General features: G+C 41.8%; 2 protein-coding genes across 2 annotated transcripts in view; one reads left to right on the top strand and one right to left on the bottom strand.

Annotated features, from left to right (window-relative positions):
- Positions 1–536: 536 nt before the first annotated feature.
- On the bottom strand, positions 537–9,707 carry tnip2 (TNFAIP3 interacting protein 2). The gene is made up of 6 exons (XM_061830253.1): positions 6,634–9,707; positions 4,922–5,215; positions 4,589–4,675; positions 4,237–4,500; positions 3,191–3,307; positions 537–2,210 (listed from the first exon to the last, which is right to left on the bottom strand). The coding sequence occupies exons 1-6, from the start codon at positions 6,925–6,927 to the stop codon at positions 1,932–1,934; spliced, it is 1,335 nt and encodes a 444-aa protein (XP_061686237.1). The 5' UTR covers positions 6,928–9,707; the 3' UTR covers positions 537–1,931.
- A 7,621-nt stretch (positions 9,708–17,328) lies between these two features.
- The window catches only part of LOC133506272 (dorsal-ventral patterning tolloid-like protein 1), a 43,421-nt gene continuing 32,749 nt past the window's right edge, over positions 17,329–28,000 (top strand). Inside the window, exon 1 of the mRNA XM_061830250.1 lies at positions 17,329–18,780. Within this exon, the coding sequence (XP_061686234.1) occupies positions 18,588–18,780 (193 nt within the window). The 5' untranslated portion in view covers positions 17,329–18,587. The remainder of the gene's footprint in view (positions 18,781–28,000) is intronic.

The following is a 28,000-nucleotide window of genomic DNA, read 5'->3' as shown; positions in this document are numbered from 1 at the left end:
TAAATCTAAAGTGATCACATTTTCAGTAGTTGCTTCCAATTCGCTGTCTGAAATTCAACCGGATACAATTCGGGGTCTAAAATTGACCGTCCGTGTCACCAGGCAGGGTTACTTCAGGTCAGAACCGAACACCCAGCCAATCGCAGTTACGCTTTCCTAGTCACGTGACGTCACATACTAAGAAAGCGTAATTGGATTGGCTGGCTGTTTGGTTCTGACCTGAAGTAAACCCAGCTCGGTGGCACAGATAGTGAATTTCTGACAGCGAATTGTAAGCAACTACTCACTTTACATTTCAAATTCAAATCCTGGTGGCACTAATTTACTTCCATAATTCTACAATTCCTAGGAAATCGCAATGTCTCGTGACTCGGGTTTGAGCGCTTCGAATTCCGATTCCAAAATTGAAAATGCTCTGAAAGAATATTCGAGGCTAAGAAAAACCTTTTTTCATTGTTGCAACATTTTCATGGTGGTCATTTTGCACTTGAGGAAAATATGTAATCCGTAGTAAAATGAAAATGTTAGACACATGATCATTTATGAAAATATTTTATTATAAAAATAGAGGATCAAATCAGGGACACACACACAAATACACAGCATATACTCCAAAACCAGTTTCTTGGCATACATTGAGTTAAATAAACATCTCTGTAATATTTATCTTATATTAAAATAATCTAACGTCATCATTTGTTCTGCATAATTTATAATATAATAAATTATGAATATATTTCTAGCACCAAATGAGATTTTGTGATTCAACAAACTGGAGGAAGCTTATACAGTTTGCATCAAAGTATGCCGTTAAAGTCTCGGGCCACCATTACATCGTTTTAGCAAAGCTATTGGGGCAATTATTGTTAGCCAATATTCAAATTGCACATTTTTTTTAAAAACAATCTTCAAAATCAAATTGGTTTAGGTAAAAAATGTTTTGGGGTGCAACCCTGCAAGTTTATTACATGAAAGTCTTCAGCTTGTGTTTTATATAAAGAAAAAATATTGTCTAGTTTGTGACTGAAAAAAAAAAACGCTAAAATGTAAAAAAGAAAAAGGTTTGCAAAATGAACATTTTCTTCAACTTAGTTTTAGGGCTGGAATAAAATATTGGAAAAATTATCACCCAAACATGCATAACAAAAGAATATTTTAGCTCCTTGCTAATTTGATTTTTTTTCAAGTTTTTTTTTTGTATATTGCTTTAAACAGTCATCTGCCCTTGGACTTTACATTAAAATGAATGAAAAAAAACTGATCGCAAGATTCATAATATTTTATATAAATGTCTAAAAAAAAAAAACAAAGGAAAATTGTAAAAAGAAAAAAAAAAACTACTCTTGGGGATTATCTTTTCGGTTTTGAGGGGGAAAAAAAATGTTGACACGTAAATCACGCAAAGGTCGATCAAAACAAACTTGCACCCTAATTTTGTGATGTTATAAATAACTTCGGCCGTAATTGAAACGTTTGCCAATGGTGGCCTAAAACCTGACCTACGACCTGAGACTTGAATGATTTTTTTTTGTTTTTTTTAAACAACTGGAAATCATTGGCCGGGACATCTGCCTCACTGATCTGAGGAATTGGGCTCAAATTCCGGCCCCGCCAGTGTGGGTTTCCGCGGAATTAATCGAAGACTCTAAATTGCCCTGAGGTTTTTTGTTTATATGAGCTCCGCAATTAGCTAGCAACCGGTTCAGGGTGTACCTTGCCCAGAATAAGCTCCAGGCCCCCACCCTCAAAAATCCATAATTTGCCTCTTCGCCTTTGCCAAACTGCGTGGTGGCCAAAGACTTTAACACATTCCCTGAGCTAAAGTCTTAAATGAGTCTCGCTGATAAGGTTCAAGGTAAAAGTCATTTTGTTCAGATTGAGGTATTTCATGTAGTGTGCAAAGTGTCCCGGTCGTGGGCACAAGGTGGCGCTCACAAGGTGGCGCATTCCTCGCAGTGGTTGAGGTACCGAGCGGCGTCGTCCTCGCTGAAGATGGCCAAGCAGCGCGGGCACTGCAGATCCGACGGGGCCTCCGTTAGGGGCGCAGCCTGGGGCGCGGCCCCGGAGAGGGTCGACCGACGCTGCGCGTTGGTCCTGGCCGCGAGGTGGTCGCCGACGTCGCGGTGGGGGCGCCGCGAAGACGAGGATGACATTCGGTGGCCGATGTGGACGTGACACAAGGGGACCTCCCTGGTTTCTCTGCCGGCTCCCTGCCAAAGACATTTGGTAGCCATTAGCATGTTGCTAACATGTGACGAAGACATAACATTATTTTTTATGAAAACGGTTGTTTTGGTTCCGCTATACATTCAAAACATTCCGTGACCATTTTTGGAATCTTTTTTCTTTCTTGAAACATTTGCTTGACCCAAAAAGTGTAACTTCCGCATTATTTTACATACTTGAGACTATTTGATAACTATTTTGTCAGTGGTCTGGTTTGCATAGCCAAAAACAAAAGCCATGATGTGTGCTTAATGGATAAGAAAATAACATAAAAACTAGAAATTGATAAAAATGTTTCAGAAAACTGCACTTTCTGACGCCCCAAAAATATTTGACAATCAATTCCAAAATAGTTTATGAAAACTGGTTTTCCTGATCACCCAAAATGGTGGCCACTTGCCCTTTGCGGAGAAAAATTAAGCCGAAAGTAATCAATAAAAAAAGAATTCCTAAATATATTCCCATGACTGAGATAAAAACTCGCATTTTACATCAAGAAAATGCAAAATAAATAAATAAATAACAAAAAAAACTCAAAGCAAACCTCTGAATTATCCAAAAAAAAAAAAAAAATTCAAAAAAAGTGTTTTGGGGAATTTAAAAAAGTTTATAATTTGCATTTTACGTTTAAAAAAAAAAAAAATATATATATATATAATTTTTTTTTTTCGAGAAGTCCACTTTCCATGACTAAAATAAAAATTATGCGACTTTACATTAAGGAAAAAGCAACTAAACAGTTTTCAGAATAAAGGTTTATGAAATATTTTTTAAAAAATTAATCATTTCAACTTGCCCATAAAATGTCTGGCACCCAACAAATTGTTAGTTGGGTTCCAAATGACTTTCCAAAAGCTCAGTTTTAACCCAAAATATAACAAAATACACAAAAACCTGAAAATCTACTCGGAAAAACAAACCTAGAGGAAAAGTCCAGTTTTTCAGCGCTTAGCTTGTCATTCACCTGTTTATGGAGCTGCTGCTTCAAGTGCCGAATCTGCTCCTTGAGGTCTTGAATGCGTCCCTGCGCTCGCTCCCGGTCGCCCCGCTCAGACTTAAAATCCTCCGTGTAGATAAGAACCTAAACAAACAAACCAAAACTCCTTAGAAAACATTTAGTTCAAACATTTAAACAAACTGAGCCCGCTCTCAAAATGATTTGGTAGTCCGTGAAAGGCAAAAAATGAACAGAATTTTATTTTATTTTTTTTAACGATGGGCCGCCGCTATGTCAAATGCTTTTAAGAAGAAGAAAAAAAACAGACAAAAGTAAAAAATGACGGGAAATATATTCATAGTTGACAAAAGGCCTAAAAGAACACAAAGTTGTTTTTAAAAAAAAAAAAAACAAAACATAAATGAGTTAAAAAAATTTCGATCCTTAAATAGAAAAAGTATATAAATGTGAAAAATCAAAACATTGGGGCGGAATGAAGATAAAAGTTTACCATGTAAGAAAGTTGAAATCCATTAAAACAGTTCAAATTGTTGAATACCAAAACTTCAGTTGGGTCATACCTTTTCATTGATTTCAATTCTAATTTTAAGTTTTTAATATTTATCTTTTTATTCCACTGCTGCTGCAATTTCCCTGGTTTTGAATTTTGTGATTACTAATATGTGCTTCTGTTAACAGCTTTTACTTCATAGTTACAGTTCTTATTTCTCGAGCCTACCAATAACACGTGACCGCTTGTCGTGAAGCGCTATTGTGCTCTTTTTCTGAGCTTACGGCGAATACATCCAATCAAAATGTTTTTAAAAAATCTTACAAAATTTAAATTAAAAGGAGTTCAAGTCCTTCATAAAAAAGTAAGAAAAACAAATCAATCCTAACGAAAACTGTCAGTGTTATTGTTAAAATAATTTCGCAGTTGCTAAAAATAGAAACGTGCATTTTGTCAGCCACCTTGGAGGTGCACACAAAAACTCCACCGCCGTTTTTTTCTTTTAATTTTTTTTTTTTTTTTTTAAATGTAAACATGAATCCACGTCGAAGCCAGTCCCGACCTGCTGTTCCAGCATCTGAATGCGTTCCCGGTCTTTGGTGGCGGCTTCCTGGGCTTCTCCTCGGAGTCTGGCGCACTCGCTCAGTTTGTCTTGCAGCAAGCCGTTGAGCCGCGAGATCTCCTGCCCGAGCAAGGCGGCGCTGGCCGAGCCCAGCGAAGGAACCCGCGGCGCTCCCGCCGCGCTCTTGAGCCGCTGGCACAGTCCTCGGATGTAGTCCTCCCTGCTGGCGTCGTACTTCTGCCACTGTGAGTTCAGACTTTGGACCTGCGAGCGACCACGCGTTGCTCGGTTAAACGGAGTTTTTTCTTTTTTCCTTTTTTAGTTTCTGTTTTGTTTTAAAGTTCGTTCTTACGTAGGCGACACGCTGCTTCAGCTGCCGATTCTCCTCCTCAAGTTGTTGGATTTGGGCGTTCGTACGTCTGTCGGCTGACTCGGGCAACTGCATGGAGGGAAAAAAAGGAAGGGAAATGGTGTTAACATCCATACTTGGGATTTTCTCTGTTATTGCGAACCTGTCGTACGTGCCTCTGCAAGTCTCACAATTTAGAGATATTAACGTATCATCTTATGTCCCACCACTAATTGTTTTTATATTTTAAGTATTGCCTTATTGTGCGTACCTCGGCAAGTCTTACCGCTAATTGTTAGTTAAAGCTGTTGTTGGCAATTAAAGGGGGAAACCCACCTGCTTGGCGGCCTGCTCGCCCGCTTGGGCCTCGCCCGCCTTGCTCCTCTCGAGCTTGGACATCAGCTGGCAGCACACCCGGACGGTGGCGGCCAGCTGCCCCCGCAGCTGCCCGACCTCTTCGGCCAGCGACGTGCACAGTACCGCCCTGGTGGCCTCGGCCGAGCGCAGCCGCCGGAGCTCCAGCTCCTTGTCCGGATCCCCGTCCGATTTCCCGTCGCTTTTGGAGGCGCGCTTGGCGCTCTCCAGCTGCGCGTCCTTCTGACGCAGCTGCTCGCTCAGCTTCTGGATCTCCTGGTAAGAACCGCGGACAAAACGAGCTTGTTAGCGGTGACAAACAAAAACTACAAGATGGATTTTGCGGCCTTTGGGTAACATTGTGGAAAAATTGCAATAAAATCCATCCATCAATTTTCTTTGCTGCTTATCCTCACGAGCGTCACAGGGAGTGCTCGAGCCTATCCCAGTTATATTCGGGCACGTGGCGGGGTACACCCTGAACTGGTTGCCAGCCATTCGCAGGGCACATAGAAAATTTCATTTGCACTCACAGTCACACCTAGGGGCAATTTAGAGTCTTCAGTTAAGCTACCATGCACGTTTTTGGGACGTGGGAGGAAACCGGAGTGCTCGGAGGAAACCCACGCAGGCACGGGGGAGAACATGTAAACGCCACACAACCTCGACCCTCAGAACTCTGAGGCGGATGTGCGCCAACAAGGAATTAAAATTCAGTTTTGAAAATCTTGAATCCCAAATTATTTTCCAGCAACCTTTTTTTTGGCCCCAAACCACAGTTTGAGAAACCCTGCTTCGGTCAACTGCCATTATTAGCTATGATAACGATTTCGATAAATAAACGAGAAATGTGTATATCTGCTCGTCTGACCACTTTCAACAGTTTCGTTACTTTTCTGATCTTTTTTCTTTAAAATTGTTTGACTTGTTGGGTTTTTAAATTTTTCCCCTGGGGAAAAAAAACGTTTTTTTCCTCTATCCAATGTGACAATAGTCAGATGACAATCAGTTAAAAAAATATTATTTTATTCTTGTCACACGAGAACATTTCTTTAAAAAAAAAATGTCAAACTTTTAAATTGGTAACTTATTCTAAACCATTTTAAGTGACAGTTGAATTACGATTCTTGGTAAAAAGCAAAAAAAAAAGAAAAAAAGATGACTTTATTGTTGTCAGATCAAATTTTCCATTGATAAGAAAAAAAAAATTCCCCTCCCAAACAATACATTTGTTGGTCTAAAAAGAAATATGCCATCCACCGCTTCCTCCCTAAAATATATATTCGTCTGACAGATTTTATTTCATGCTTTATTCTTGTCAAATTGTGATATTTTCTAAAAAAAAATATGATTTTATTTTTAAAACAGATGTTTATAATGAATTCTGACTTTACTTTTGGTCTTAAAAAGTACAGCTTTATTTATGAAAAAAACTAAAATCTTTTTCTTTTCTTCAATTATGACTTTTTTAATTTGAAAAAAGTAAACTCTCGCTTGATCAAGATATGCAAACTATGCCACCCGCACAAAAAAAAAAAAAAAATTGCCGCAAGACCAGAAATGTTATTTTCCAACGATGAAATTAATTCAAATCAAACTATAGTTTGAGAAAATCTGTCTTGAGCCAATTGTCTCTTGCGATGCTTTGCTAAATAAAAAGTGAATAAATGAAATAAATTTCGCGAAATATGTACCTCTTCTTGTCTGGCAACTTTCAAGTCCGTCTCGTTGTTCTTGCACTTGAGCTGGCAGATTTCCTTGCACAAACTCTCCAGCAGTGACTTGGACGGCCCGACCACCACCGACTGGTTGTCGCCCACCGCCACGCACAGCCTCTCGTGGCCTGGGTGACTCGCCTTGAGCTCGGCTATGATGTTGTCCTTCATCGCCAGCTGTTTGGCCAGGAGCTCCGTTTCCTGCCGGCTCTCGTGGTACAGCGTATTTAACGTGCTGTAGCTCCGCTTCTTGTCCGCGTCGCCTGGCTCCATTTTTGCTCGTGGTTTCGTGATTTTAGTCAATTCTCGTAATCCACCATTTGACAAGTCGCCGAGCCGCCTTTCCCCTCACGAATGTAGCCGAGGAAGGCGCACTGTTGCTAGGGCGATGTGGCTCCACGAGAATATAACCAAGACCGGGGATTTCCTGGGGAACTTCCCCGCGGACTTTTTGGAGATTCGTCAAAGAGAGCACTGTGTGCCCTCGCAGACTCACCCTCTCCGAGCAACATATTAGGACAAATATAGTTTTTTTCCCCCTTGTCTTTGAATGAATATACGACCCCAAATCAGAATTAATTTCGAGATAAGTATGCTAGCTAGCTAGCTAACTAGCTTGCTGGCTGATGACAGTGGTGCGTTCGGGTACTGCTGGAAACATAAATTTCAACTCTCAATTTAGAGTGAGACAAAAGTATACTTTTGGGTGTGTTTATAGAAGTACTCCAGTCCCGACCCTGACGTTGACTCATGGGTGTTTGGCAATCATTTGGACTGGAAGTCGCCGCGTCCCAGCGTAGTTTACAGGGTTTCCACGCGTACACTTGAACGCGGCATCCTAACGAATTCCCCAGATGGCTTTGAACTAAGTTCCGATAAATATGACGATCCAAATTGTTTTTGTGTTGTCATCGAATAAACCGTGACCACTCTTGATCATGGAAGACTACTGCTGACTAGCTGCCAGCAACATAGTCAGGACATGGTGCGTTCAAAAGCAGCAAGTTTGAACTCCTAATTGGCGTTTAAACAAGTGATACTCAAAACTGTACTTACAAGTACCACTAGTGGTACGTGAATGAATCACTGAATGCAAATTAAGTTTACAGCATTTTAAACATGCAAGACAATAAAATGTGAGTCACAGTTGTATGTGGAGAGCTAAATATTTTTTTAGGTGGTACTTGGTCTAAAAAGTGTGAGAAACCATGCTTTAGTGTAGATAAACAAACAAAGAAAAAAGAGGAAATGGTGTCTGAGAATATATTCAAACATCTCGTGTAGCATTTTAGTCAGAGATATTTGGCAACAATTTTGCCCGGAACGCTGGAACAAGCCAGTTCACAGTGTAGTTCACAGCGTTTCCACATGCAGACTTCACGGTACTTCGGAACAAATTCCCCAACTGTCTTTGTTCTCACAAACGGGCCATGGGTTGTTTTCACGTGACGTCAGCCGTTGTGCTCCCTCGGACGGCGGCCATTTTCTCTCGCTGACCTCGTAGCTTATACGTACATACGGTGGACGAAATTGTGTTTCTAAGTGCATTTATTGAAGACGCGACCGACAGCACTTCAATCCCAAACTGACTATTAGGTTACCTGGCATACACACATCACGGGTCACGTGAAAAAATCCACATTTAGGGGGTTCGTGGTTAAGTTTAGCTGTTAAAGTCTCATAGAATAATAAGCGGCAGATTATTATTATTTTTTTTCAATCTCGTTTATCTGCTCCTGCTAGCTTGATTAGCTTGAGGCGGAAAATAAACGCCGACTTGGATAAAAAATGTGAACCTACGTGGCGAATAAAATGGCTTACAGTTCAAAAACAGCGACTCTAAAAGTGGGTTGCAGTGTGTGGGATAGGCTCTAGCACTGCCGCGGCCTTTGTGAGGATAAGCCGCTCATAAAATGGGATGGAAAAACTGAAATATCACGCAGCCATAAGTGTTCACACCCCTTGCTGCGACACTCATTTATTTCACTTGGGTGCTGTCTGTCCATTTCCTCTCATCACCGTCGGGGTGGTTCTAGACCTTCATCGGAGCGTGGCTGTGTTTGATTAGACCGATCGGACTTGATCCGGAAAGCCACACGCCTTACAGTGCATGTCCGAGCAAAGGAGAATCATGAGTTCAGAGGAACTGCCTGAAGACCACAGAGACAGAATTGTGTGAGCCACTCAAGGTTCCTAAGAGCACAGTGGCTTCTATAATAACCCTTCAACGGAAGACATTTGGGATGAGCAGAAGTCTTCCGAGAGCCGGCCGTCCTCTCAAACTAAGCCATCGAGTCAAAACAGCTTGGGTGAGAGAAGTGAAGAAGAACCCGAAGAACACATAGGCTGAGCTCCGGAGTCCAATCGGGAGATGTGAGAAAGCTCTAGAAAGAAAACCATCACTGCAGCCCTCCACCAGTCAGGGCTTTTATGGCGGACAAAAGTGGACTTATGAGTATTGTTCTCGTGTCTGTGTACGTGCTGTTACTGGTTGTGAAAGATATACAATTCATTACATTGTTTTGCTCATTTGGGTAAGCGGTTAGTAATGTGGCCTGCGATCGCACAGCCTCGGATTTGATTCCCAACATCATGCTGAACAGACTGCCGCCCTTCACGTTGTGTTAAAAGGATGCAAGACTCTGCCTTGTGGACATATTTGGTATTGTTACCGCCTCCCGCAACTCATCAGAACGGATGGAGCTACTGTACAAAGTACACAGTGTGTCTCTTCCTGGATGTGACGCACGTGCAGTACAAAAACCTGAAAAGAAAAACAATGTACACTATCCCACACTGAAATGCGTATTGCTCGTCCAAAAATGAGTAGTAAGTTAAACTTATGGATGATATATGATAGGATAAATGGTGATTCCATCGAAATGTGTGTAATGTCAATAATTTGATTAATTTTTGAAGCTGAAATGATGGTTGAAAACATGTAATGCAAGTATATTGTACTTAAAAAGCTAAATACATAACGGTTGGATAAGGCCAATGTTCAAGACATTGTGAACGCGCAATTCAATAAAGTATTTATAATAATAAAAAAAATGTGCATCAATAGAGCGTACCCCATATTGAGACCCTTAGAAATGTCACCGTTTGTATTTATTACACTATATTTTGTTTTGATTGTGAAACATTATCATTTTTAAAAATATACTGTAGTAAAGATGGATATTTTGTAACATTGTAAAATTTTGTATACACACACACACATATATGTGTATATATATATATATATATATGCACAGACATACTGTTTAGTACATATATATGATATAAAAAGATATATATTGAATTCTAATTTGCTTTTTATTGTGTAGCTCTATTTCAATGTATATCCATTCATTTGTGTTATTTAGATATTTTTTTTTCGCTGTTGTAATTTTGACATTTATTTGACATAGATATAGTGACATAGATACTGAAAATATTCATTAACAAAAATCTGTTTTTAAAGTATTTTTATTGTTGACATTGTTACTTCTCGCTGTCTATGCTACTAATTACACACGAGGAAAGGCAATGTTGTTTAAAAACAAACAATATGCCCAAAATGACCTTTCCACACATTATATGTACACACAAAAAGTACACACCAATTGTATTTTTATGTCTCGTATTTGAAATTCAAATTGGAAAAGCCAATTCAGCAGTTTTGGCCGCAGACCGCTAACGTTGCACATCGATAAGCCGCATTGTCAATTAGCCTGAGCTGGCCAATTAGCATCGCCGATTAGCATATTGGCATCAATGCGAATGGATCGGAGGGAGCATGGCTGGTGGTGGTGGTGGGGGGATTGTTATTCAAATACAAAGTTATACTGTGGGAGTGTTTTCCTTCTGCTCTGCAGAAGTCACTGGAGCGCTAGCACACAAAGCTGCGCGTCAAACCTTTTGGACGAATCAGCACTTTTTGAGGAGCATCCGCCAAATTCCTGAGGAAGTTGCTTTTCAGCCTCACACAGTAACACGGGAACTTATTTGTATTTGTAATCTGTTCTTATTTTTCATTTTTGTTTTTTTCCGCCTACTATACAGGCAAGTCCAAATTTAGATCTGTTGGCCTTCAGTGTAGTACCACATTGTGCCCCCGACATGCCGGGCGGCGCTGAGCTCTATTGGAAGACATGCAGCAAAATTAAGAGCATGAAGAAGAAGAGTCAGAGAAAGTCCCCTACTAAGTATGCCTGCGAAAACTCTGCTGGTATGTGTTACTCCTCCTTCTGTTTTGAAGTAGCAGCTCTTCAAACGGTTATAATTACCATAACATCGACAATCATTTCCGTTAACCCGTCTATGGCATTTCACATTGTATGTGAGCATTACATTTGTGAGCTTTCATTAGACAGAATGTATTCATTTTTATTTGTTTCATCTTTATCTAGGTAAGGCGACTGAGAACAGATTCTTATTTGCGACGCTTACCTGGCTGCGGTGAGGTGAGTAAAACGTACGCAACACTCTACAGTGGCGAGGCCGGGATCGAACACGGGTCCTAATCGGGACTGTGAGGCCAACACGTTACAGCTGCCCCACCATGCCGCCACATATTTGCATTATACATAAATTTACATTAGAGCACATGGTGAACGAAAGAAAACCCGGTGCAACGATCATGTACATAATATCCCTCCCTAACCTTTTAAATAATGAATAAATTAATAATTGTATTTATTTATTTAGTTATTTAATTATGTATTTGCTTGCTTGTTTATTTATTTGGTCTTCTTAATTATTAAATTAATTAATAAAAATTAAATAATTGATATTGGGATGAGAGTGAGGGTGTGGGTGGTGGTATGCAAGGTGAGCAGAGAGTAAAGATCTGGTCAGGTCAAAATGATCACATTTTTGGTGTTTAAATACATTACAAAAAAATTATTTGGGCAGCTGGATTTTTTTTTTAATCGACGAGGGTTTACTGTAGAATGTCACTCATTTTGTGGAATCTCAGTGTGAAAGAAGCCTTTTCATCTTGAGTCCATTGTCAACCCCCCCACCCCCACCCCGTACCACCAACACATAAAAGACCCTTTCGATGTTAGTTAGGGGGAAATTTATTTGCGCTGCAGTGGCGTACGTGCTGGAAAATGTGTCAACCCCCCCCCCCCACCCCCACCCCCACCCCCACCCCCGCTCCCCACTTCCCACATACTTTTACCATACCCCCCCGGTGTACACCTGCGCTACCTCGTCATTCCAGCGCACATCCTTCGGGCCTTCGTTCCCCTTCGCCCCGACGGGGTCAAATTGTGACGAAAAAGAGGAAGTAAACGAGAGGAGCGAAAGAATGCGCCGGTTGTCACGTAAATGGAGGATTTCCTCTCCGAACCTTGTATTTCCTCCTCTTGTGAAAGCTTCATTTCAAGAAGTCGCAAAATGTCACCAATTAGCCATCAGACAAAATTATTTGGAAAAGTTGATCTTTTTGGGACACCAGCCAAAATGACCCTATAAAACAACATCGCAGACTTCTTCTTGAGTTTTAGATGGGGTCTACACATGATGGACATCCATCCATTTTCTTAGCCGCTTATCCTCACGAGGGTTATCCCAGCTGTCAACGGGCAGGGGGCAGGGTAGACCCTGAACCGGTTGCCAGCCAATCGCAGGGCACATCGAGACAAACAGACGTACTCACAGTCACACCTAGGGGCAATTTCGAGTGTCCAATTAATGTTCTTTTGGGATGTGGGAGGAAACCGGAGTGCCCGGAGAAAACCCGCGCAGGCACGGGGAGAACATGCAAACTCGACACAGGCAGGGGTCGAATCCTGAACCCCAGAACTGTGAGGCCAACACTTTACAGCTGAACCACCGTGGCACCCACATGATAGACCGCCTACCAAATTTTGTGTGGTCTTCGGGGACCGGATGTGCTGAATGCAGAACGTCCAGTGACCGAACCCGGAAAATGGAACCTCTGACTTCCTGTGTCTGCTACGCTATGGAGCAGTACCACTGTTGTTTGACCCCAAACATGTTGTTTACTTAGTGGATGATGTCTTTCGACAAACGTGTGTCTTTATTACAAATAATATTGCGCATTGTGACTCTAAGGCAGGGGTGTCAAACTCATTTTTTCCACAGGCCACATTGTTGTTCCGGTTTCCCTCAGAGCAACGTTATGACATCATACTTACATCATCAACTTGTGAACTGGTGTTGTAATCAGAAATCAGGGGGAATGTGTTTTTCGACTATTCACATTTGGTAACACAAAAATGCCTGTAATATCTCAACATTATCATTTATCATTGATGTATGACAATTTGAAATTTTGGTACAGATTTTTTTACAAGAATCATGGGAATTGACTCTCTAGATTTGGCTTCGCGGGCAACATAAAATCATGTGGCGGGCCAGATCTGGCCCCCGGGTCTTGAGTTTGACACCTGTGCTCTAAGGTGACATCTTGTGTTAAAAGTGGACATTATAGGTGTTAAAAGTCCCTACAGGAGTTTTGTCACGGCCCCCTTTTGAGGGTCCAGACATGCTTACCAATTTACGAGCTTTTACCCATGATGTAAATTTTAAACAGGATGTGCACGCTTGTAAAATTTGGTGAGTTTTTCAGTCGGGGAAAGTCCTGAGAATTTACTCGGTCTACGAAGCAGTTTTCGAGGGGCCTTCGAACGTTACAATATCTGCAAAGCGCAGCACTTCTGTGGCTAAATGCTGCTGAGGTACTTTTGCAGAGTTTCAGGGACGCACGGATCGATGTGGGCTTTAAATAGGGACACAAATACCTGCAGAGAGCATTAATCTCAATCGCTCGGATCCCGTCTAAAGCCTGCCGCATTCCGTGCGATGCAGTCCAACTCATTTGTGTTGGACCATCGCATAAAAATGACACATTCGGTGTACGTGCCGATCGGGAAACTTCAGGAAACACAAAATAGCTAACGAATGACGGACACTGTACGGTGATTCAGTCGGGTTCGGCTCTGTCGCTTGAAGTGTGGGAACCACAAAAAGAGCACATTTTGCAGATCTGGACGCGTATATATGAAGGCTTTGTTTTTCATAAATTTAATTTAGGCCTGGTACATAGATAAAGTTTTTGTGCCAATTCTGTCCCTTCCCGTCCAAGTAAAGTACAACCTCGGTTCTCGACCGCAATCCGTTCCGGAAGGCGGTTCGAGAACCGATTTGTTCGAAAAGCAAATCGATATTACCCACGTGTGCGTACAGAGGCTGCGTTATACACAATAACAAAGGCCGTCGGGGGTAAGATGGTCGGGTCGCGCGCGTTATTGTTAATTTCAGGTTTGGTTGGTGGAGTTCAAGTGCCGATTTCATCCGAAAACAGAAGCAAAAAAAAAAAAAAAAAATCTCAAAATTTCATTTGTTCGAGAACCGAGCCTGTACTGTACCTCAAAAGCCAGACAATCTTACGTCTTACGAAATTGACGCCAAGATAATCACGTGACAGCGAACGTATCCATTCATAGAAGCAACCAAATTATATATATATATGTAATGATGTCCACAGTTTGATCCAGGACCAGATTAATAAATCTATTCTCATTATTTATCAAATATTAACGAATTAATTTATTTCTTATTTAAAAATTATTATTATTAAATTTAATTAAATTGAATATTTATTCTCCTTATTTATCCCTACGGACAAGGATTGGAGGAGTTAGGACATTGTCCTGGAATGGGTTTCGTTAACCTTTCGGGGTTCCCTTGTATACGTATTGTGTGTGCGTGCGCACGTGCACGCACGCAGGGGATTTGCGGGGCGGCCATGTTTGTGGCCGGACAGCTTGCCAGTTGGATTGTTGGCGTGACGTCAGCGTTGGCGCTACCTGCAGACTGGCTCCGCGGCAGACCGGGATTATCAGGAAAGGGACGGCGTCTGATAATCCCGTTTAGTCGCGGAGGCCGTGGGAGGTACCACCAGAACCACAGCACGCCCGCCCCCCACCCCCACCCCGTTCCCATTTCCCCCTCCCCTTTACCCCTCACTCAGGGATTGAAGAAGAATGGGATGATGGGAGCATGCAGGTAAGTAGTGAGTGTGTGTGTGAGAGAGAGCATGTGGCGGCAGATTAGCAGCGTTGGTTGACAACGTTGCCGTCGGCGCCGATAATGAAGCACGTTGCCACATAATGTAGGCCGGCGCCGCGTTTGCATTTCTGCGGTTTGAGGTTCTGATGTGGGCGCCCGTAGGTCTGCCAGTGGCTCGCCCGGGATTTCACCAGGTCTTCAACTTCCTTGAAATTGTCCCCAAGTGTGAAATGAACGGGTGAATTCAGTTTTTCCCCCCCATTTATGTAAAGTGCAGAAATGATGAATAAGACCAATGCGTCTCTTTCGGATGAATGCTAGTTGAAATCAACCTTTAATTTTAATTTTCACAAATGACGGGCAGTCCGATATTGCACATGGTCCTTTTTTTTTTTTTTTTAGATCGGTGCCAGTGCACCTACATGTTATTACCGTTCTACTATGCCTTGTGAGTGACCAAAGAGTTTTTCAAGACATTACAAATTGGATTTATTTTTTTTGCTTTGATTTGCGAGCGCAAAACTTGAGATCCGAGCGCTGCGTGTCGCCGGGTGACTCAACTCACTTTACAATAAGCGCCCGTTTGGCAGCTACAATTATTTGTATTAAATAATCTGCAAAAAGAGGCATCTTTTCATATCTGTTTATTGTCGCTCTCAGACAAAGTTTACCGTCAAACGCAACATTAAAAAAAGAGAATAATAAGTGTATTCAAAGCCTACATAACATTGAACAGGAAACTCCGTAGCAATTAGCATCTACGTGGCAGTGTTGTTACCCTTTAAGTCAGGGGTATCTGAACACAAATGGTGCTGCAACACATGCAGATAGCCAATAGAACGACACTCACAGGCACATATTTGTTATTCTCTGCCAACGACGACTAATATTTCTGCCGTATAGAGAAACTGAGTGATGAGCAGAGCCTCCTGTACAGTATATCTATATGTCTGTCGTGTACCATCCCCAGGTGGCCAAGTTGTACACCACAGGGAGCAGAAAAATTGAATAAAATTAGTGGTATATTTTTCTTTAAAGACATTAAACATATAGTTTCTTAATTTTTGTTGGGGGTAGAGAATAACTGAATTGAATAATTGATTTGAATCAACTATTTATTCATTGTAATGTGGAAAGATGACTGGAAATACGACCGTTTTGAGTTACCCGCATGTTCAAGGAACAAATTCAACTCTTATCTCAAGACACGTCTGTATTTAACCAGTAAAAAAAACTTTACACAGCACAAAAAATGGTGGTCGTCGACTCCATACTGTATATGCTCGAGGGAAAAATATGCCCTGTTATCCACTGGCAAACTGATTGAGATTATGAAAAGCACATGCATATTCATATTTTCCCCTGCTTCTGAATGAAATGTTTAAGTGATGTAACAAGCTACCTTGCCCACATGAAGGAATCACCAGTACTCTTTGTTGAGGGTCAAGAAAAGTTATTTACTCCTCTTTTAACTATAGATTGTAATAATTCAAACGAAACGTTGCTCTTTACTTTGATAAATCACCCCAATTCAATTGAATGCCACTCATGTGCTGCAAAAAAATTTGCTTGTTAGCTAAAGCTTCTTTTTTTCATTATTTGGTGGTAATTTTGAACAAGGGAAGGTAATGCATCACATTTTCAAGCTGCTCGATCTCCAAACTGATTGTTCTATGGCTTAAACGCTGCAATAAAACAATTTGACCCCAGGTTGTAGAAATTCAAGCTAAATATTGCTTTTTACTTATATTTGTTCCTGTCCATATTGCGTGTGCACTCCCTATACAGACTAACCTAACCCTGGTACAGTATTGGTGGATTCAGTTCCTGAAATTAACTGTGGCTTGTGTGTTAGGTCATGTTCACTGTATCACCGAGCAACTTGGAGAATTAACCAAATGTATGAGTTGAATTTTCTCCGTATGTTTTTTTTTCCTCCCCCTGCAAAATAAATGAGCCAATTTGTCCTAAGGTCAGATGAGTACTGCCGGCTGCCAACACGTTTTTAAAATGACAGCGAGGCCCGCTGTATGTTTCCCCCCCAAGCCTGACATCAAACCACCCGCCGCTCACTCACAATTTCCGACACCCACGCACGCACACGCAGTTGCCTTCACGGCCCACAATCGTTTGGAAACAACAGATGTTGAGCAATATGCAGGGTTGCAAAAGTCTATCTATCTATCTATCTATCTATCATCTATCTATCTATCTATCTATCTATCTATCTATCTATCTATCTATATCTATCTATCTATATCTATCTATCTATCTATCTATCTATCTATCTATCTATCTATCTATCTATCTATCTATCTATCTATCTATCTATCTATCTATCTATCTATCTATCTATCTGTCTGTCTGTCTGTCTGTCTGTCTGTCTATCTATCATGGATAAATTGATTGTCTATCTATCTATCTATCTATCTATCTATCTATCTATCTATCTATCTATCTATCTATCTATCTATCTATCTATCTATCTATCTATCTATCTATCTATCTATCTATCTATCTATCTATCTATCATGGATAAATGATTGTCTATCTATCTATCTATCTATCTATCTATGGACCAATGATATTCCTGCCACTTGACAGCTGCTGACAGTAGCGTTTTTTTTAAACTTTACTGTAACTGTTATTTTTTGAAGTAACCGTTAAATTCCAAGTAACTTTTGTAATTACCAATTGAAATAAAGTAATCAGTAAAGTAACTCACTTGCTTTTTGAGGTAACTGTGGCAACACCGGTCTTGATAAATGCAGACATGACAACAAAATGTCTAATTCGCAGTTATCTTTGTGGGTCTGAAAAATAGATAGTAAGTAAGTAAGTTTCTTTCAGCTTGTCCCTTTCAGGGTCGCCACAGCGTGTCATCTCAGATTAACGCACATATATGTTTGGCACAATTTTTACACCGGATGCCCTTCCTGACGCAACCCTTCTCAGGGAGTGGAGGCCCCAGTGGGATACGAACCCACAACCCCTGGTTTACCAAACCACTGCTCTAACCACTGAGCTCCGGGGCTCATCTGAAAAATAGATACATTTTCATAAATCATTTCGAGACAAATCTCTCCTCATATGCAGTGGCGTCTCCGCTGGCATATTAGTCAAATAGCTAGTAGTGCTAACTGTACCAGAGATGTGCAAGTGAGTAACTGCCCTAAACCGATCAATTAAAACACACACACACACGCACACACAATGCACTGAAACCGGGATAAGTGAATCGCGATAGAGCGAGGGATTACTATAACTGATCGTCTTCGACTCTGATGAGAGAGAGAGAGAGAGAGAGAGAGAGAGAGAGAGAGAGAGAGAGAGAGAGAGAGAGAGAGAGAGAGAGAGAGAGAGAGAGACCCGCGTACGCGTCTGAGGTGACAGTAGCTAGCAGTAGGAGCGCTTTACATGATACACTAAACATTCACATACAGTATAGTGTATACAGTCGTGTGTTTGTGTACTTAAGTAGTTGTACTACACTAGGTAGTTAGTTGGTTAGTTGGTTTAGTTAGTTGGTTGGTTGGTTTGTTGTTGCGCGCTTGTGCGTCCGGGCGGATGTTTGGAGCAGGAGCCTGGCTGTGTTGCCTTTACGGACCTTCTTCTTGTTGTTGTTGTTCTTCTTGTTCTCGTGGTTCTCGCGGAACTTCCAGCCCGGCGGCGGTCTCGGGTGACGACCCCTCGGCGTCGGCACGACGGTGGAGCGCGATGGGGGGCTCCCGGACGAGCACGGCCAGCGAGCGCAGCACTTTAGCGGCGTCGTAAACGCCACACACCGGCCGGCCGGCCGGGGGACCGGGGACCGCGCAGGAGGGGCGGGCGGGGGTCCCGGAGCGGCAGAGGCGTTCGAGGACCCGCTCCCGTCCACTCGCACTTGTTAATTCGGCGGGCTTCCGATGGAGCGAGTCCCCCCGGCGGTCGCCGCCAAGATGCGCTGCTTGACGCTGCTGCTGGCCGGCTTGAGCGTGTGGGCCAAGGTGGGCTTGTGTGCGCCGGACTACGACGACCGCGACCGAGACCGCGACTACGATTACTACGACGACGACGACAGGCCTGACGCCATCGACTACAAGGACCCCTGCAAAGCCGGTCAGTCACGATGCATTCATGCACTCGGTCACTTTGTCACTATGCTTATCCATGTGTGAGAGAGGGAGGGGGAAGGGATGGGGGTTGTATGCCAATTGCCCATCAAGTTACGATATGATACATGATAATATGTAATAAGGCAAGTTAACAAACTATTTTTTCAATATTAAAACACGTCATATTTTCAAAATAAAAATCCAACAATATGTGATGAATTCTGTCATATTTCGCCCATCCTCCTCTTTTGTGAACGACTTGCTACAAAACACGTTTGTTTTAAAAATATTAATGCTGGAATTGTGCACAAATTGCATTCAAGTGCAAGCAAGAATATTTTTGCAGTGTTTTTTTTATTCATTTTTCATGATTTAGTGACGCCATATCGTTTTTTATTGGATATAAATGAAATTGTATGCATTATAAATGCAAATAATTGCATTTATAATGTGATGAGTACTTTAGTACTTTAACATATATCAAATGTTGCTTATTTGAGTCTCTTATTGCTACAAAACACTTTTTATAACATCACAAATTTCCTTGCATGACACAGTGTAATTCAAGGCTTTTGGACCTACATATATTGGCATAAATATGTATTTATTACAACAGAAATGTTGACAACTGATAAACCCCTTAAGATGCTAAATCTGCTTTACAAGGGGATTCTACAATGTGTTGGAAATTATTTAAATCCATCTTGAAAGTGCATGAATTGTCCATAAGTGCAGCCACACACATTTTAGAACATTATTTTTCCTTTCATTTGGTCTTTTATTGCTCGAAGGCAGTGATTCACAAAGTGTGGTATGAGTACTACTCAAGATATGTGGGGCTCCCTCTAGTGGTATGCAAAAGAATTAGAATTCAAACCATGCGCTTTCTGAGCCGCTTATCCTCACGAGGGTCAGCTGTCATCGGGCAGGAAGGCTTGGTACACCCTGAACTGGTCGCCAGCCAATCACAGGGCACACAGAGACAAACAGCCGCACTCACAATCACACCTACGGGCAATTTAGAGTCTCCAAAGAATGCATGTTACAGGGATGCGGGAGGAAACTGGGGAGCCCGGAGAAAACCCACTGTAGAACATGCAAAGTCCACACAGACGGGGCCGGGATTTGAACCGGTCTCCAAATCTGTGAGGGCCACGCTCTAACCGTAGCGCCCTGAGTTGTTTTATAAAAGCACAATACCTTTTGAATTTGATCTTTTTGTTTTAACCATTTACATGGGTACTATTCTATTTAATTTGTGTTTTAGCCCATTATTATTATTAAAGTACAGTCTATTAGTTTATTTCTCTGCATTTAAGTACACTAGTAATGTTCAAACTGTACATGTTGTCACAGTAACTGAAACATAGTTTAATCCAGTACAATTGTATTTCATCCTGTCGAGCTGTTTTTGGTTTAAAGCTTTAAAATTAAACCTCTCTTTCAATTTATCATTATTTAAGTACAAAAGTCCTTATTGTAGAGTCAATCGTGGTGTAGTGGTACACAGGCCTGCCTTTAGTGCGAGCAGCGCGGGATCGATTCCCACACAGTCATGGTGTCGATATCTGCCCTGTGACTGACTGGCGAGCAGTTCAAGGTGTAGGGTGTCCACCTTTAGACCAAAGCTAGCTGGGATAGGCTCCAGCTTTCCTGCAACCCTCGTGAGGATGAGCGGCTTGGATATTGACATGACATGTCCTTATTGTACGCTTGAACAGGAGTTTTTTTTTTTTTTTTTTCTTCTTCAAGAAACCACCACGTCCGAGGAAGAACAACCTTTCAGAATCAGAAAGCAAGATGTGAATCATTTCCCATGCACTCATGGGCACATTCACAGCCAGTCACTGTTACCTTGGGGGTTCAGGAGCTTTGCTGAAACTATTTTGGAATATCATCCTCTGGTAAACACAATGATTGGTAAAGTGAGGCTAGGTTCAAATCCTGCTCATGGTTGCAAGACTGCAAACTCCCCCTTTAAATGCCGTGAGATGAGGACCATCTGTCAAGTGGACTCCACCAAAATGTGGGGATCCGCATACTTAATGAAAGACTGCGACGGAATATCACTGAATTTAGAAAACCTCGAGATGTGTGTGCGTGTGTGCCCGCGCGGGACATAATTCAGGATTACAGACCACTGAAAACGCTTTCACACGCATAAGAAACACGTGTCAGTATATTATATGAGCGCATTTCCATATGCTGGGTAAAAGGATTTTAGTTGTGTTTGTGTGTGTGAGGTTATGAATTACTCGTTCAGAAAATATTTGTCTATTTAAGGACATTTTTATTGTAATAAAACTGAAATTTGTGTTTAATCATTCTAAATGATTCATTCTGAATATCTTAATGCATCCATAATAATAATAATAAATGTAATAATAATAATAATAAATATACATAATGAGAATTATTTTACTTAAATTACAGCAAATTATGCTGTTAAATTATTACTTCAATAACTTTGTTTATTTAGATATGTAGGGATGAGAAGCGGTTCGGAAAATGGATGGACGTTAAAGTGTAGCTCAATCTATATGTCAAAAAAAAGCAGTACGGTGTGAGAGTGGTTACCATGTTTGCCTCACAGTCAAGATATCTGGGTTTCCAGCAACGCGTATAAAAACAAGCAATGTCTAAAATAGATTAATGGATTATTAATACAGTCGTGCCTTGACCTTATTTCAATCTGTGACCATGCTTAGAACTCAAAACAGTCATCTCTCAAGTCCATTTACACTCATTGATGAATAATAATAATAAAAAAAATGCTATTAATCCAATCGAGCGCACCCAAAAACACGAACAAAAGTTTTGATTTCACGTTTTTTTTCTCATACGAAAATACCACTCTACTGCATTTACTGAGCAAAAACATACAGGAACGTCATAATTAAGTAGAATGTAATAACTTTTAACAATTTGTGCATCATGATTTCATGCAATATTTCAATGGACCGTTCCTGTCTATGTATGACTTGGCCACTGTGGGGCAGCATAATACAAACAGACGGGATACACGTATGGACCATACCTGCTAGTTCCGTTAGCCCGTTTATGGCGTTTTGCGTAAATAAGCAGCGTGTGAATCTCTCGTTTAATTTTCCATTAACTTCAACTGGAAATGGCAATAAATAGTTTAAAGCATCTTTCTTGGGGGGGGGGGAGAGATTGTGCACCATTTGCGAAATTCCCTGCCGCCATGAAAATCAAATTTTACTAGCAACTCAAAACAAAAAAAAAAAAAAAAAAAATCATCCACGCTACGACTCATACTTGTGAGCGATGATGATGTTGTATGAAGTCCCTCATGGAGGTGATATAATCCCAACGTGAATATAATGCAGTTATTAGGGGCGGCGACGGGCGCAATAACAGCTGGCTAATAAAGGCTAACCTCAGAGGGCCCATGAGCAAATGGTGACTTTACAACACAAACTGTAGCCAAAATGTGACTAAGTACATCCTCGGGGAACGGGAATAAGCGGCTGCTCGCTTGGAAACAATTCGCGACGAAAGTGTTAGCAGAGATGCTAACTTAGCGCCCTCGTGTGAAGGTGAGATGGATAGATGGGCGTCGCGCTCGAGTGCGCTTTCCTGTTCTGCGGTTATCGGCTCGTGCTCCTCCTTCAATTAATGACATTTCCTTTGCTATGGTTATCATTCCATATTTCCTCTTGGCCATCGTTTCCACCTTTCTCTTGTGATATCGTACACACACACACACACAAAAGAAAAAGCCAAACACACTGTGGGAGGCTGTGTTTTCGTGGCCAAAGTATTGCACACGTCTGTGTGTGTTCAGTGATCCAAATGTGTGTGTGTGTGTGTGTGTGTGTGTGGTGGGTGGAGTAGCCAAGAATTGCACTGAAGTAAAAGTACTGTGATATGATTCAAGTAAAAGTCAAAAGTAATCTTCGAAATAATTAAAATAATGTAACAATACTCACATGCATATATTCTTTATCCTCAGTGAAAAAAAATAACATCATTGCAGCTTTTTAAGTTGCTGAAAATAGTAGCAACGTGAATATAGAAAAATAAAGAATTTCTCTTCTTGGTCTGTATTACTGTAATATACTGCCACCCGGTGTCCAGGAGGGCTCACTGGAAGGAGGAGCAGACTTAATTGAATTGAGGCATCAAATCACGACGTTTCATTCTTTTACATTTTATCACTCCAGGTTTTTATTAAGTACAATATCATAGTGCTATTTGTAAAAATGAAAGGAAATTAAATTCACATTACAAAACTTTAGCCCTGCGATTGGCTGGCAACCAGTTCAGGGTGTACCCCGCCTCCTGCCCTGTTGACAGCTGGGATAGGCCGCAACACTCCCTGCGACCCTCGTGAGGATAAGCGGCAAAGAAAATGGATGGATGGATTACAAAATAATTTTTTTTGGGGGGTGGGGGGGGCACCACGGATGAATGGAAACATGATTTGAGACGGGCATGTCTTGAGGTACCTGCATGGTGACGGAACAAATAAAACTCTCAAGGCACCACTGTACTCGAGTAAAAGTGGAAAGTATTTTTGTATTAAAACTACACTGACAGGTACAATTCATCCCAAAAGTTACTTAAGTGTAATATGTTACCACCCAGCTCTGCTAATAATCTGATACACATTATGATTGTCCACCAGCTGACACGCACATTCCTCACATACCAAATACATAAACCTGACAACCTCTCGCCCGTGTACGCTTTACTCTCATCTGTGTGTGTGTGTGCTCAAACTCGTGACTCTTTGGTTGTCGTAGGAGGAGACAGGGAGTCTACACATGTCGGGAGGACCGGACTAAAACAAAAAAACAGAGTTGTGTTGGTGTTCTATATTCATGTACATAAAGGCAAAAAAACCCATAAAGATGTGTTTGTGTGCGTGTGCGTGCTTGTTCGCTCTCATTGTAAAGAATGTTTGGTATTTTCTGCACGATGCTGTCAAACATCAAAAGGATCCATGATATCCTTTCGCCGTGCGGGAAATGTATCCTTGGAGTACTGCACATTCCAACCATTTTTCAATGTCATTCAGCGACAGTCATAAACAAGGTACAATTGGAGTATGTAACCATGCATGTAATCAATATAATTGTACATGTAATATATGTATAGATAGATAGCTGGGATAGGCTCCAGCACTCCCGCGACCGTTGAGGATAAGCGGCTCAGAAAATGGATGGATGCAGTGAAGAAAATAAGTATTTGAACACCCTGCTATATTACAAGTTCTCCCGCTTAAAAATCATGAAGCGGTCTGAAATTTCCATCCAAGGTGCATGTCCACTGTGAGAGAGATCATCTAAAAAGAAAAATCCAGAAATCACAATGTACGATTTTTTTAAACGATTTATTTGTGTGATACAGCTGCAAATATGTATTTGAACACATGAGAAAACCAATGTTAATATTTGGTACAGTAGCCTTTGTTTGCAATTGCAGAGGTCAAACGTTTCCTGTAGTTTTTCACCAGGGATTTTGGCCCACTCCTCCACACACACACAGATCTTCTCTAGATCAGACGGGTTTCTGGGATGCTGCCGAGAAACACGGAGTTTCAGCTCCCTCCAAAGATTTTCTATTGGGTTTAGGTCTGGAGACTGGCTAGGCCACGCCAGAACCTTGATACGCTTCTTACGGAGCCATTCCTTGGTTTTCCTGACTGTGTGCTTCGGTTTATTGTCATGTTGAAAGACCCAGCCATGACCCTTCTTCAGTGCTCAGACCGACGGAAAGAGGTTGTACCCCAAAATCTCACAATACATTGCCGCGGACATCCTCTCCTTAATACAGTGCAGTCGTCCTGTCCCATGTGCAGAAAAACACCCCCAAAGCATGATGCTACCACCCCCACGGTTCACAGTAGGGATGGTGTTCTTGAGATGGAACTCATCATTCGTCTTCCTCCAAACACGGTTAGTGGAATTATGACCAAAAAGTTCCATTTTGGTCTCATCTGACCACAAAACTTTCTCCCATGACTCCTCTGTATCATCCAAATGGTCACTGGCAAACTTAAGACGGGCCTTGACATGTGCTGGTTGAAGCAGGGGAACCTTCCGTGCCATGCATGATTTCAAACCTCGACATCTTAGTGTATTACCAACAGTCACCTTGGAAACAGTGGTGCCGGCTCTTTTCAGGTCATTGACCAAGTCCTGTCGTGTAATCCTGGGCTGATTCCTCACCTTTCTGAGGATCATTGAGACCCCACGAGGTGATTTCTTGCATGGGACTCCACTCCGATTGAGAGTGACCGACATGTTTAGCTTCTTCCATTTTCTAATAATTGCTCCAACAGAGGACCTTTTTTCACCAAGCTGCTTGGCAATTTCACCGTGGGGAGTTGTACAATTTTGTCTCTGTTGTCTTTGGACAACTCTTTGGTCTTGGCCATGTTACAAGTTTGAGTCTTAGTGATTGTATGGGGTGGACAGGTGTCTTTATGCAGCTAACAACCTCACACAGGTGCATCTGTATCAGGATAATACTTGGAGTGGACGTGGACCTTTAAAGGCGGACTAACAGGTCTTTGAGGGTCAGAACTCTAGCTGAAGGACAGGTGTTCAAATTCTTATTTGCAGCTGTTTCACACAAATAAATCGTTAAAAAAATCAGACATTGTGATTTCTGGATTTTTCTTTTCAGATTATCTCTCACAGTGGACATGCACCTACGATGAAAATTTCAGACCCCTCCATGATTTCCAAGTGGGAGAACTTGCAATATTGCAGGGTGTTCAAATACTTCTTTTCTTCACTGCATGTGTCAAGGATTGTAGCGTACAGTTCTGTACCCATATATTAAGTATTATATACAAGCAGTTGCTCCCCTCAACGGAAGCAAAGCAGGAACACTGTTGAAGTACTTTGGTGATTACCTCATGCGTCCATGACATTCATTCGATTGGCTGATGAATAGGAAGGACGGCCAATGGGGGAGCGCGCAAACACTTCAAAAGTGCCTTAGCGTTAAGACGAAGCAATTCTAGGCACTGACCCCGTGCCGTCGTCTGAGTGTGTCGCTATTCTGCCTCCTGTTTTCACTGGGAAAACACCAGGGCAATATTTGCCTGTCTGCTTATCTCCTCCGAGGCCCGAACTGCGAGACAACACACACACACACACACACACAACACACACACACACTTCCAGGTCTTTGTGATTTCCCCATGTGCTCAGTCACACTCGCACTCACACTGACGGACGCACACATGCAGCGCTCCCTCCATTCACCCGCGCTTATCTCTTCCTGGTTGTCTGCATCCTGCTGCTCAGCTGGAGATCGCGCACACAAACACACACACGCATGCACACGCACGCACAGTGCTCGCGAGTCATTCATGCTTCCTTCCAAAATCACGGCGCTTAGAAAATGCTCTCGCACAGCGTCCGGGTGAAGCGGCAGGAGGTTTCTTCACCAGAAACGCGAAAAACAAAGCTCGCTTGTTCCCCATCCGATGTAGTCGAGCCCGTTCAATAGTTAATGCAATATTTGAAAAAGTATATGCAGAATTTGTGAAACAAGGGCATCAATTGCACGCTTGTCGTATAAAATATGGCATGCGTGCGTGCTCGCTGTGTCAAGACGTTGGCTTCGTTGAAGACTCAATTGTCTTTGATTTTTAGGCCATGACATACAACATGTATGACAACACTATCAAAGAAATTGTTCATGTATTAAATTTGTTTTCAGCATCACATTAATTGAAGATGCTAAACTATTTTGGATGTTTACAAAAACAGTTGCTCGGTTGCTTGAAGACTGTACGAAAAAAAAAACAACGCTAGGTTTGTCCGACTAAATTGTCTCTGATCTGTATTTGACGTTAGCTTTGTCCATCCATCCATTTTCTTTGCCGCTTATCTTCACTAGGGTCGCAGGGAACGCTGGAGCCTATCCCAGCTGTCAACGGGCAGGAGGCGGGGTACACCCTGAACTGGTCGCCAGCCAATCGCAGGGCACATGGAGACAACCAGTCGCACTCACAATCCGACCTCGGGGGAATTTAGAGTGTCCAATTAATGTTGCATGTTTTTGAGAACATGCAGACTACACACAGCCAGGGCTGGGATTGAACCCGAGTCCTCAGAACTGTGAGACCAACACTTTATCACCTGATCCACCGTGCCGCCCTGTTAGCTTTATTGAAGATGTTAAAGTCTTTGATGTTAACACAATTAAGTATATTCCGTTCAACTAAATTGCGTTCGCTGTTGACTTAAGACAAAATTGATTCTTTCCAATAGTATTCAATATTACATTTGTTGAAGGTGCTGAATTATCTTTATTGATTACAAAAACAAGTAGATTACATTCATTGAAGACTGAAGTTTCTTTTTATACCCGATGTGACGTATCAATTTGTTTTTGTCAATGTAGACAGTACAATACAGTTTGTGTGCATGCGTGTGATGTTGCGCTTGTTTTTTGTAATGTGAATGACTACATAAAAAGATTGCATTGGATTAAAAAAAAAAAAATCGGAATTGGGCATCATGTCGTGCTTGTCTTTGAAAACTCCAAATTACCCAAAATATTTTATGAAAATGTACATTAGTTAGAGACATGACATTGTCTTTAGTGTTTATAAAAACAAAAGTTTTGGGCGGTGGATCAGCTGGTAAAGCATTGACCTCACAGTTCTGAGGTCCCTGGTTCGATCCCGGCCCCGCCTGTGTGGCGTTTGCATGTTCTCTCCGTGCCTGCGTGGGGTTTCTCCGGGCACTCCGGTTCCCTCCTACATCCCAAAAACATGCAACATTAATTGGACACTCTAAATTGCCCCTAGGTGTGATTGCGAGTGCGGCTGTTTGTCTCCATGTGCCCTGCGATTGGCTGGCAACCAGTTCAGGGCGTACCCCGCCTCATGCGCGTTGACAGCTGGGATAGGCTCTAGCACTCCCCGCGACCCTCGTGAGGATAAGTGGCAAAGAAAATGGATGGATGGTCGTTTTGTTGAAGATCAATTGCCTTTGATTTTTAGGAACATGTGTTAGCTTCAATAAAGACTCCAAATGTTCTCTTTAAAAAATTGTATGCTTTTGGTTTATTGACAACCCTAAACTGCCTTTGATGTTTACGAAATTGTGTTCATTAGGTTCAGCGATGCCTAAACTGTCTTTTGACGTTTGGGAAAACACTTTACGTTATCTGATTCCAATTTGGGCTCTTGGGGCAAGGTTAGCGTTTGAAGGGCAAGCGTTCGTGACAGC

Source organism: Syngnathoides biaculeatus, chromosome 9 (genome assembly GCF_019802595.1).
Source record: "Syngnathoides biaculeatus isolate LvHL_M chromosome 9, ASM1980259v1, whole genome shotgun sequence".
NCBI lineage: Eukaryota > Metazoa > Chordata > Actinopteri > Syngnathiformes > Syngnathidae > Syngnathoides > Syngnathoides biaculeatus.
The sequence above is the reverse complement of the archived record's forward strand: the minus strand, read 5'-3'. Positions and strand labels throughout refer to the sequence as shown.